Source organism: Engraulis encrasicolus, chromosome 17, assembly GCF_034702125.1.
Source record: "Engraulis encrasicolus isolate BLACKSEA-1 chromosome 17, IST_EnEncr_1.0, whole genome shotgun sequence".
NCBI lineage: Eukaryota > Metazoa > Chordata > Actinopteri > Clupeiformes > Engraulidae > Engraulis > Engraulis encrasicolus.
Window position 1 is genome coordinate 26798725 of NC_085873.1, and position 12500 is coordinate 26811224.

General features: G+C 48.8%; 1 protein-coding gene across 1 annotated transcript in view; it reads left to right on the forward strand.

The window, feature by feature from the left end:
• The window catches only part of bms1 (BMS1 ribosome biogenesis factor), a 45661-nt gene extending 37261 nt beyond the window's left edge, over positions 1 to 8400 (forward strand). Inside the window, exons 20-23 of the mRNA XM_063222108.1 lie at positions 251 to 398; positions 1893 to 2068; positions 3777 to 3938; positions 7003 to 8400. Of these exons, the coding sequence (XP_063078178.1) occupies positions 251 to 398; positions 1893 to 2068; positions 3777 to 3938; positions 7003 to 7230 (714 nt within the window). The 3' untranslated portion in view covers positions 7231 to 8400. The remainder of the gene's footprint in view (positions 1 to 250; positions 399 to 1892; positions 2069 to 3776; positions 3939 to 7002) is intronic.
• The last annotated feature ends 4100 nt before the right edge of the window (positions 8401 to 12500 follow it).

Below are 12500 nucleotides of genomic sequence, written 5' to 3' on the forward strand. Positions count from 1 at the left end.
AGTCCACTATCTCTCACTCAGTGGGGATTTTTGAAGTGGTGGTACGCGATTTGTGAGGTCATCAATTAATTAGGCAACTTTTTGTATTCCAACACGGACAGAATTTTTCTTTTTTAAATCTCACCCCAGGGGAAGTGGATGGACTGCGTACCCGCGCGTGCCACGCCCACTACACCACAGCTTTCACTACTAATGATAATGTAGATTTAGTCTGTATTAATAAATAAACTCTCCTCCTCTTGGTCCACAGGGCATGTTCACCACGGTGCTGGAGGTGGCCAAGTTCGAGGGGGCGTCCATCCGCACAGTCAGCGGCATCAAGGGCCAGATCAAGAAGGCGCTGCGCACGCCCGCCGGAGCCTTCCGAGCCACCTTTGAAGACCGCCTCCTCATGAGTGGTAAGAGAGTGTGCGTTTGTGTGTGTGCACGTGTGCATGTGACGATAACATTTTTAGTAGAGTGTGTGCGTGTGTGTGTGTGTCTGCGTGTGCGCGCGTGCACATGTGCATGCACATTTGTGAATATGTAAGTTTGTGTGTGTGTCGGAGCGAGCTCATAAGAGTGAGTGTCTATCAGAGTTTGAGAGAGAGAGAGAGAGAGAGAGAAATAAAGTGCAGAAAGAACGAAAAAAGAATAATTGTGACAGGTGGTCTGTTTGGGACGGTGCCATGCATTAGTGTTCCAGTGAGCCGTGATGGACTGCTATTTTGGGCATGTAGAGTGAATGTCTTGCATGCGGCATTTCATTTTGTAAGGTTTATGAACATCCAAGATTGCAAGTTCATATGAACATTTTTTTGCTGTGTTTGTGGATGTGTATGTGTTCATGTGTTAAGCTGGTCTGTGTATGTGTTTGTGTCTGTGTTTCTATGCGAGCGTGTCCATATGTGACCGCTGCCTGAAGGGTTTTTTAGCAATGTCTTGTACGGATTCAGCTGAGTCTTGCTTAATCTGGCATGGTTGCGTAACATATGGTGCCAGTTTTAATGTGTAAGTAAGTGTGCGTGTGCGCATGTGTGCGTCTATGTACGCATGTGTGTGTGAATGCACGCCACAGACTTTGTCCCTCTCCACTCCTTGTATAAACCCCAACTCAGATGAAGTTGGGACACTTGGTAAACTCTGAGTAAAATCAAAATACTCTATTTTTCAAAACATTCAATCCTGAGAAACGGGGGGAAATGTGCTCATTTCAAATGTGATAACTGCAACATGTCTCAAATAAGTTGGGACAGGACCAGTGAACCTCCTGGTACCCAGTGTTGCTGCCCCAGCTGTATTTATCATATAACGTGTGTGTGTGTGTGTGTCTGTGTGTGTGCGTGTGTGTTTTTGCGTGCCACAGACATTGTCTTCCTGCGCTCCTGGTACCCGGTGTCGGTGCCGCAGCTGTATTTATCATATAACCTGTGTGTGTGTGTGTGTGTGTGTGTGTGTGTGTGTGTGTGTGTGTGTGTGTGTGTGTGTGTGTGTGTGTGTGTGTGTGTGTGTGTGTGTGTGTGTGTGTGTGTGTGTTTCTGTGTGTGTGTGTGTGTGTGTTTGTGTTTCTGTGTGTGTGTGTTTGTGTGTTTGTGTTTCTGTGTGTGTGTGTCTGTGTGTGTGTGTGTGTGTGTGTGTGTGTGTGTTTCTGTGTGTGTGTGTGTCTGTGTGTGTGTGTGTCTGTGTGTGTGTGTGTTTCTGTGTGTGTGTGTTTGTGTTTGTGTGTGTGTGTGTTTGTGTTTGTGTGTGTTTGTGTTTGCGTGTGTGTGTGTTTGTGTTTGCGTGTGTTTGTGTTTGTGTGTGTGTGTGTGTTTGTGTTTGTGTGTGTGTGTTTGTGTGTGTGTGTGTGTGTGTGTCTGTGTGTGTTTCTGTGTGTGTCTGTGTCTCTGTGTGTGTGTTTTTGCGTGCCACAGACATTGTCTTCCTGCGCTCCTGGTACCCGGTGTCTGTGCCGCAGCTGTATAACCCGGTGACGTCGCTGCTGCTGCCCGCGGGCCAGAAGGACAGCTGGAGCGGCATGAGGACGCTGGGCCAGCTCAAGCACGACAGGGGCATACGCAACAAGCCCAACAAGGACTCATTATACAAGGTAACTCTCTCGCTCTCTCGCTCGCTCTCTCTCTCTCTCTCTCTCTCCGTCTTTCTCTCTCACGCACATATGTGCAAACGCACACACACCACACACGCGTTTACACACACACACACACACACACACACACACACACACACACACACACACACACACACACACACACACACACACACACACAGCAAAAAATAACTTGAGCATCTGCAACACAAAGCCCCCCTCTTCAAGGTATCTCTCTCTCTCTCTCTCTCGCTCGCTCGCTCTCTCACACACTCTTACTGTCGTCATAAAAAACAACTTCTATCCTTGCATGCTTAGACCCCCTTCGCTTTTTAAAACGAGTTTGCAGTTTCCTATAACGTTTTTATGGGTTCTTGAGTTGTGTGTTGTAGTCTTCAGCAGTCTAATACTTTTCACATTCAAGTGTTGTATTTTTTTCTAAGCGGTGCAGTTTGCAGGCCCTCCGGCAGCTCTGTTTACAACAGATGTTTGACAGAGTTACTACTTCAATGGAGGAGTTTCCTTTCCTATCTACTGTACATCTATACCTGTCTGTCTGTCTATTTATCTAGAGATCTTTGTATCTGTAATGTTTTATCCATCTTCACATCAGTGTGTTCTTTTATCTATTTCTTGGCTTCCTCCTGTTATTTACTTTATGATTGCGACTCTAGTTTCTAACTGAAAGATCACGGAGGCTTCATCATTGTAATACCCACATCAATTGGGCAATTTGAACAGGCCATTTTCTCAGTTTCAGTGTTGGCGTAATAACAGCAAATCTCCTCCGCTCCTTTCCTCCTCTCCCCTCCCCTCTCCTCTTCCACCGCGTCCTAGTCTCCCATCCTCTTTTACTACTCTCCCTTCATCTCTCCTCTCCTCCTCCTCCTCTCCCTGCCTCTCTATGAAGCACTTTTTCCACTGTTTTTGTCTGAGAAGCACTATTCAAATAAATGTTGCATACTTTTTCTCTGCTCTCCTCTCCTCTCCTCTCCTCCACCATCTCTACTCCACCTCTCCTCTCCTCCCCCTCTCCTCTCCTCCGCCATCTCTACTCCCCTCCTCTATTCGCTTCCTTTCCCCTCCTCCCATCCTCTTCTCCACTCCACCACCTCATCTTTCTCATCCTCCCCTCACGACTTCTATGTGATTGAACACGTGACCATTTGTCTGTGAGAAATACTATTCAAATAAAAAATCTTCACCTCCTCCTCTTCTCTCCTCCTACCTCTCCTCCTTTCTCCTCCTCCTCTCTCCTCCTCTTTCCTATCCTCCTCCTCTTCTCTCCTCCTCTCTTCTCTCCTCCTCTCTTCTCTCTTCTCTCCTCCTCTCCTCTCTCCTCGTCCCTCTCTTCACTCCTCCTCTCCTCCAACTCCTCCCATCTCTTCCTCCACTCCACCACCTCATCTCTCTCGTCCTCCCCTCACGACTTGTCACTATGTGATTGAACACGTGACCGTTTGTCTGTGAGAAACACTATTCAAATAAATGTTACATGCATTTCTCTTCTCTTCTTCCTCTCCTCTCCCCCTCCTCTTCCTCTCTTCCTCTTCTCCTTCTCTCTTGTCTCCTCTCACCTCTCCTCCTTTCTCCTCCTCCTCCTCTCCTCCTCCTGCTCCTCTTTTCTCTCCTCTCCTCTCCTCTCCTCATTCTCCTCTCCTCTTCTCCTCCTCCTCCTCCTCCTCTCTCCTTCTCCTCTTCTCCTCAGCCCGTGGAGAGGCAGCCGCGCCAGTTCAACCGTCTCCAGATCCCCAGGGAGCTGCAGAAGTCTCTGCCCTTCAAGAGCAAGCTGAAGCAGCAGCAGGCCAAGGGCAAGACTCCCCGCGACCTGCTCCGGCCGGTCGTCATCCGGGAGCCCCACGAGCAGCAGGTAAGAGGCCAGAGGGAACCGCATGGGTGTAGGTCTGTGTGGTATAAGCAATGAAGGCCCCCCACAGGGACCTAGTGCGACCAGCCATCACCCGGGAGCAACAGGTGAGGGGGGAGAGTGTGTGTGTGTGTCCGAATACCGCAGTAGGTTAGCTTTGTGAAGTACTGAAGGCACCTGGCCTGGTGGTGCAAGTAAAGCAATAGTTTGCAAACTGCTCTATCGTTTTAGCCATTGCGATGTTGAAAGACAACTGTGAAAATGGGCAATGTTTACCAGAAAAGGGGGTTGTAGATCAGCTATTCTCTCAATATCTTTACATGAGAAATACTGTCACACAAATTGGGAGGTTCCCAGTCCAAATATGATGATTTTGGGCGGTGACGGCCTAAAAAGGTCGAAAATAGCGGTTCTAGATGGCGGCCATCTTGAATTTCGCCGTCAAAATGAAGTTTTATTACCAAAATGATGTCAGATTTGGAATCCTCATGGTTGACTTATATGAAAAAGTGCCTTCATACATGATTCTAGGTCATTCAGATCAAAAGTTATTTTTTAGAGATGCCGCCGGACGCCATTTTGAATTTGGCTCTCTAGCAAAAAATCCCGGGATTTTTGCGAGGGACATGGGGGCTAAATCTTCTAAAGGGTCCATAGAGGTCAAATCAATCATCAAAACATTGTTGCCAGAGGATGGTCACGGAACCTCCATTTATGACCCTACTAGAACCACTGGTATAAGCAATGAAGGCCCCCCAGGGACCTAGTGCGACCAGCCATCACCCGGGAGCAATAGGTGAGGGGGGAGAGTATGTGTGTGTCCGAATACCGCAGTAGGTTAGCTTTGTGAAGTACTGAAGGCACCTGGCCTGGTGGTGCAAGTAAAGCAATAGTTTGCAAACTGCTCTATCGTTTTAGCCATTGCGATGTTGAAAGACAACTGTGAAAATGGGCAATGTTTACCAGAAAAGAGGGCAGCAGTTAGCGCACCTGTAACGACTTCTAGCTGGCAGTATTATCCAAGTGGGTTAGATGCCTAGGTTAGAGTGGGACAGGTGGGATTCAAACGTGCAAGTTGCAACCCTCTGGTCCAACTCCCTAGCCAGTAGAGTGCTAAGCTCCATAGATGTAGCCAAGATACCCTTTCAAGGTGATGACCTGGCAGGGCCTACTCTGCCTGCGGTGCCGCACTGAACGTCATGTTGAAGGCAGCCAGCCTAGTCTAAAAAACCCAGAATCCAACGAAAACCCAGCTACAGTATTCATAATTCATCAGAGTCTGAATCAGTTGCCTCATCGGGTTGTAAGCTCTTCTACAACATATTGCATGAAAGCGAACTTGCACAAAGAAGGGAAATACACACACACACACACACACACACACACACACACACACACACACACACACACACACACACACACACACACACACACACACACACACACACACACACACACACACACACCTCAGTTCATTCATTTGGGTTTTTTTGTCTGCCTGAAGGAGCTCAGTCGACTGAAAGCTTGCACAGATTTGAGTTAAAAAAAAATACAGTGTGTATGTATTGTACCTCATTACACCGACGGAGATAGAGTGCCCATATTTCCTTTCCCTCCTCCTTTCAACTGCATTGTTATGGCTATAATAATAAGCAGTCTCTTTCTCCTCGTTTGCACACTCACTATTGACTATTTAGTAGCAGTGTGCTGTACGTTGCCACCCCCACATCTTTTTTGCCCTTCAGCCTGGCACTCCCCGTTATTGTGGGCTCTTAAACATTGTGTAGGCGTGGTACCTAAGTGGAATAAATTGGGCGGTTGCCAAGATGTGGGAAAAAAGCGCCGGGCTTCAGTAGCAGTCATCATCAACTACAGATAGCCTAGCTGTTTTTTTATTCCCCTTAGTCAGGCGTGTGTGTGCGTGCGTGCGTGCGTATGTGTTTGCGTGCAAGCGTGTGTGTGTGTGTGTGTGTGTGTGTGTGTGTGTGTGTGTGTGTGTGTGTGTGTGTGTGTGTGTCTCTGTGTCTGTCTCTGTGTCTGTCTCTGTGTCTGTCTCTGTGTCTGTCTCTGTGTCTGTCTCCGTGTCTGTGTCTGTGTGTGCATGTGCGTGTGCGTGTGTGCATATGGGTATGTGCACATGTGTGTGCCTCCGTGCTTATTTGTGTATGTTACTACCGGTATGTGTGTGACAGTGAGTGTGCATGTGTGTGTGTGTGTGCGCGCGTGTTTGTGCTTGTTGGTGTGTGCATATGTTAGTGTCTGTGTGTCTGTGCTATTGAGCCAGGCAGTGCATGCAAAGGCATTAGCATCACCCATCTTCTCAAGGGGGAGAAAAACGCTGCCATTTATGTTATTTGGCTGTTTTTGAAAAGGCAAACATGCACACGGGGTGGTTAAGTCTCCCCAATCGGTGCATAAAGGTCATCACTAATCCAGAGTAACTCACACACGCAGGGCCGCTCGCTGAAAGCTTTGCTCGGGCCCAGAACAAAGCCATCTGAAAGACACCCACAGAGCACAGTCAATTTAATGGGGACCCTTTTCTGAAAGGGGGCCCCATTTTTCCATGGGCCCGGGACAACTGACCCCTTTGTGGCGCCCCGTGGCTGCCGGCTTTCCTGGCTACGCACACCTACGCAACTAAAGAGAAGGTGGCTTAGCGTTTAGCTCCCGTCATTAAAAGCGCCCGTCCTGCGGGAGTTGAACACGGCTCAAGTGTTGCTACCCCCCCCCAAATTCCCCCTTGGTAATAATAATGGAGGCAAAGCCGGCCGTCATTACACATCGGTACACCCACATTCACTTAAGTCCATTAATTGTGCTCGCTCTCCGCTTAACCACCTCTCGGGTTCAGGTAATTTTGTGTGTGTGAGTGAGTGTGTGTGTGTGAGTGGGTACCTTGCTTCTTTTGTATCAATCTATGTGTACATTTAGTGCTTAGTGTGTCTGTATGTGGGTGTGTGTACACATTTTATGCCTGACTGTATGTGTCTGTGTGTATGTGTCTCTGCCAATGTTTGCCGACTCATCTTCTCCCCCTCTGCGCATTACCTCTCCCCTCCACCAGGTGGCACAGCTGCTCCACGCGCTCAACACCGTCTACCACCACAAGCAGAAGGCCAACCGCACGGAGCAGCGCGCCAAGCACAAGGACTTCCTCAAGCAGAAGGAGACGCAGGAGCAGGAGAAGCAGAAGAGGCTGAAGGAGGTGCGGAAGAACCTCTACCGCACCATCGGCCAGAAGGAGAAGAAGAAGCTCAAATCCAGCCTCAAGGGCGCCGCCAAGGACGACTGAGGGATTAGCGTTAGCACGCTAACTGGCTATCTGAGGGGAGGACTGGACTCTGAGACGGACTCTGGACTTCTTTTTTACAGACTAGCGTGCTAACTGCCAGGCCTGGACTTGTAATCTGGCCTGAAGGGCATTTTCCAGTGGGCTGACAGTCCTTAGAGTCTGATACTGTTTTTGTGTGTTTTCTTAGAGACTGGCCCACAATTTAGAGGAGACTACACAAACATGCCCAGCTTTTATTTTTGCTCCAGTCCAGCCGTGTTAACTGGTCCTGCTCATGTAGGAGGACTGGAGACTGACTTTGGGCTTTTTACAGACTTAAAAGGAGAATTACATCCAATTTCAACATTCAGTTGTCTTACTCACCCTTGACTTGTCACTACCTGGACACATCTTTCTTTTTTTTTTGTTAAGCTCTATCCGAGATCCTGGCGTACATATTTACATATTTTTGAACATAACATACTGACAGGTCAAGGGCAGAGCGAAGCAATACAACTACATGTTGAAATTGGACAAAATTCCTCCTCAAAGTGCTTTAGCCCTTCACAAAAAAAGACTTTTCAGTCATTTTTTTGTAGTCTTTTTTGTGTGCCAAATACTATTGACTGTATTTTTTTGTATAATTAAAAGTACTGTTAGTGATGAGAGTGATGTGAATGTCTGTCTGAACCCCCCTCATTCCTGACAGGGCAATGTTTATTAGCAGGACACAGAGGGTACAGCCAGTGGTCACCATTCCGATTGACCTCTGCTTTTATGAACTGAGGCGATGCAGTTAAAGGTTACAGGCTCTCTTCTTCAGCAATTTGCAGTTAAAAGTCCAAACTACTTCAATGGGCGTTTAAAGCTGTAATATATTGATATGATCGTATATGATGCGATGTACGATGTGTTTGTATACGTTTGTATATATGTGACAGGGGGATTTAGCGAGCAGCCCAGGCTATGTACACTTCAATTATTGATGTCCACACCATTACTAACAGATAACCATTCATTTGTATGATCTTTTTTAAAGACAGGTAAACAGTGGTCTTCCGACTATACATGTTTTTGTTGCCCCGTTTTGATGCTAGAGGCTCCATTGCCACAGAACGCTTTTTACTACCATCTGCTTTTGTTTTTTTTAATAAATAAATGAATATCAGACACCAATATGCTGAAAAATGACTGCCCGTACTGTCTGGCTCTGTTTCTTCCTGTTTCCAAGGCTTAAACGAGCTCCTTAATGTCATTGCAAAACCTATAAACACTTAGCAGCACGGAGCAATTAGCATCTTTTATTCCATTAGTCGACGTCAAAAGTGAGGATGATTACTCTCGCTCGACGTGGGACGCCGCCACGGCTTTGGCTGGCGCCTGGCAATCACTCAAACCTGGTAATTGAATTTTGGCGGAACTGGGGCTACTTCAATTAGACATGGAGACGCGGGAGGGGGGGGCCCAGGGATGGTGTGTGTGTGTGTATGTGTAGGGCCACCAATGATGGGACAAATGGGTATGTTGTCCTGGGCCAGATAGAGAAGGGGCCCAGAAATCGGTAGTAATCACATTGTATAGGGTGGGGGCGGCATTTCATATGATTTTATCCCGGGATCGGCCAGTACTGTCAATGGCCCTATGTGCGTGTTTGAGGGGAGAGGGTTGGAAATCGTTTAGATGTGTCCTGGGTCCATATGACTGGGTCTATCATGTTGTGTTTGTTCATCACTCTTTCAGGGGGGGGTGGGGGTGCGCGGGGGTCTCATTTGTACCCATCTGGAGTCTGTCCTAGTCATGTGGCGTTCTCCCCATCATTCTTTTTGGGATGCGATGCCAGCAACAGCCGCAGGATTGGAAGTGTGGGTGTGTGCGACTGAGGAGTTCAAGTGGGTGCCGCCGTCTTGCTGCGCGACTTGATCCAGTCGTCTTTCAGCCGTCACAATGGGCATAATTAATGGACGCCCCTAACACCGGAGGACACGTGCGGCAGTGATGCCTTTTCCTTGGCAGAGGAGGGCGGAGGAGAACAACGGGTATAAGAGAGAGGAGGGTGGAGGAGGAGAAGAAGAAGGGAGGAGTGTGGCACTGGTGCCTCCTGCTTGGCAGAGGAGGGTGATGGAGAAGTGTGGAGGGGTGGAGAAGAGAGGAAAGGAGGAGGAGAGTAGAATAGAGGAGAGGGAATGGCATCAGCAGTAGCTTCTTGGCATAACAGGAGAGTAGGATGGAGAAGACAGAAGAGGAGAGCGGAGATGGCGGCAGCGGTGGATTCTCCCTGGCGCTGCAGGAGGCGGGTAGAGGAGAGAGGAGGTGGCAGCGGCAGTCCTTAGGAAGAGGGTAGGCGAGAAGAGGGGGGAGGGGAGGGTAGAGGAGACGGCAGCAGCAGTATGATGGGAGAGAGGACAGTAGGAGAGGAGGGTACAGGAGGCACGAAGAGACAGTACCTGCTAGACAGAAAGGAGAGAAGAGGAAGGGAGTGTAGAGGAGGGTGGAGATGACTTCAGCAGTAGCTTCTCCTTAGCAGATGAGAATGTAGACGTGTGGCGATAGATTCTTGGCAGAGGGGGGAGGAGGAGGAGAGGAGATAAGATGAGATGAGAGTGGAGGTTAGAGGGGGAGAGCGGGAGCGAGTGGTAGTGGTAGCTGCTTTCCAGAGGAAGAGTGGAGAGGAGGGTAGTGGAGGAAAGGAGTAGAACAGAAAAGTAGAGAGGAGAAAAGAGGGTGGAGGACGAAGAAAGTCAACAACAGTAGCTCCTCCTTGGCAGTAGAAGAAAGGAGAGTGGAGAGGAGGAGTGGAGAGTTGAAGGGAGGAGTAGAGGGAACAGAAGGGGAGAAGAGGAAAGGAGAGTAGGAGAGAAGAGGAAAGGAGGGTAGGAGAGGAGAGAAGAGGAAAGGAGGGTAGGAGAGGAGAGAAGAGGAAAGGAGGCTAGGAGGGGAGAGAAGAGGAAAGGAGGGTAGGAGGGGAGAGAAGAGGAAAGGATGCTAGGAGGGGAGAGAAGAGGAAAGGAGGGGAGAGAAGAGGAAAGGAGGGTAGGAGGGGAGAGAAGAGGAAAGGATGCTAGGAGGGGAGAGAAGAGGAGGAGAGGGGAGGAGGGGAGAATAGGAAAGGAGGGTAGGAGGGGAGAGAAGAGGAAAGGAGGGGAGAGAAGAGGAAAGGAGGGTAGGAGGGGAGAGAAGAGGAAAGGAGGGTAGGAGAGGAGAGAAGAGGAAAGGAGGGTAGGAGGGGAGAGAAGAGGAAAGGAGGGTAGGAGGGGAGAGAAGAGGAGAGAAGAGGAAAGGAGGGTAGGAGTGGAGAGAAGAGGAAAGGAGGGTAGGCGAGCAGAGAAGAGGAGGAGAGGGGAGGGAAAGGTGGTTCAGTACACACTGCGGCTTTGGTATGCTGGAGTTGACCGACCCTGCGTTTTTAGCCCTGGTGTCAGGTGATTGATGCCCAGTCTTCGTGAATCAGCTTCCCCCACCAACACACACACACACAAACACACACACACACACACACACACACACACACACACCCTTGTGCCGGCCTTGTGACGCCTTCTGATGGACCCCTCTCTGGGAAGCATATGCCACTGCCCTGCAGGCTCGGGAATTGGACTTTTGTCTTTCGAAAACCTTCCCAGGGAATACATGCAAGGGCGTCTTGCTTTATTTCGTTCTATCTTTCTTCCCCAAGCAATGTCAAACAAGCCAGGCAGACGTTTGGTGTAGGCAGGGAGGCCGACAGAGGGGGGCAAAGTGGTCATTTGTCCCTGATCCAGGTAACGGGCAGGGATGTTGGGGGTTTAGAATTGGATCTGCATTACATTGTATGTATTGGGTTGGGGGGGGGGCTTTCAGAGGACTTTGTCCAGGGCCCAGCCGAAGCTGTCAGTGGCCCTGGACGGACATCTTGTGTTGTATTGCTACGCTGACCTCTCCAGTTGCGTCACAGGTCCATTATGTTGTTCCATTCTGTAAAAAAAATCCATTGCAGGAACGTTATTGGTCCTGTTGGAGAACAAAAGCCTTCCATCATGTTTTGTTAAGGCCAACAACACATTCAAAATGGTCATCCAATGAAACACAAAACCTTTTCATTAAAGTGTGCGAAGCAGCATGCATAAAAAAATTCTACGCCTAGCTGCGTTGTTGTTTCGTCCATATTAAACACAAAACCTTTTCATAATGTCCATTGCATATCCATACATGTTTACGGTTGAATCCTATAGGCCTATAATGTTTCGTTTTTTTAAGACTTGACATTTTCCAAGGTGCGTTTGGTTTAGCAGCTCTCACACACACACACCCGAGCCATGCAGTAGCAGCAAGCAACATAAATCCAAAAGCCCCCCCTCCCCCCATCCCCTGTTAATGGCGTTGGAATCCATCAGCCCCATAAATGTTTGTGGCTTTCGTGTCTTGTTACTTGGGCACTTGTAATGCCTTGTGGTGTGCATTCATGGGGCCATGGTAATGGGCTTGTGACTGTTATCTGAATGGCAGAGGCTTCTCTGGCAGCCTGTCGATATGCATCTCATTTTCCATTACCCCCACATCCCTCCCCTTATCTTACCCTCCCTCCCTCCCTCCCTCTCTATCTCCCTCCTTCTCTTTCTCTCCTCCCTCTCTCCCGCCATCCTTCCCCCAGTGAATAACAGTGGCCATCGGAAACATTCTATCGCTCTCGACAAGGCAGATGTCTGTAAAGCGAAACCACCTCCCTCTTTTCTTTCCTTTCCTTTTTTTTCAATCTCATTCATTATTTTTTTCACCCCTCCTCCTCCTCTCTGCTTTTCGTTTGTACATTATTATCCCTTCATTCCCCTTCCTCCCTCCCTCTTCGACTCTTCCCATCTCTTCATCCCTTTTGCCCTCTTTCTCCCTCCTTCCTTCTCTCCATCCCTCCACATCTCTTCATCCCTCACTCTTCTGACCTGTCACCGTCATTCAATTTCTTTCTCTCTCCTCTTCTGTCCTTTTCCGTTTGTACGTTCTCCATCCCCCCTCTCCCCCTTCCTCCCTCCTCTCCCTCTTCAACACTCTTCGTCTCTTCATCCCCCTTCTCCCTACCTTCTTCCTCTCTTGTCTCTCACCATTCCTTCATCCCTCTCTTCCAACCCATCACTATCACAAAACCTCTCTTCGACTTACGCTCTCTCTCTAACTCTCTCCCTCCCTCTTCATCTCTCCCCATCCCTCTCTCTTCGGACCCATCACTATCACAATACCCCTCTTCGACTTACTCTCTCTCTCTCCCTCCTCCCTCTTCATCTCTCTCCATCCCTCTCTCTTCCGAACCATCACTATACCAA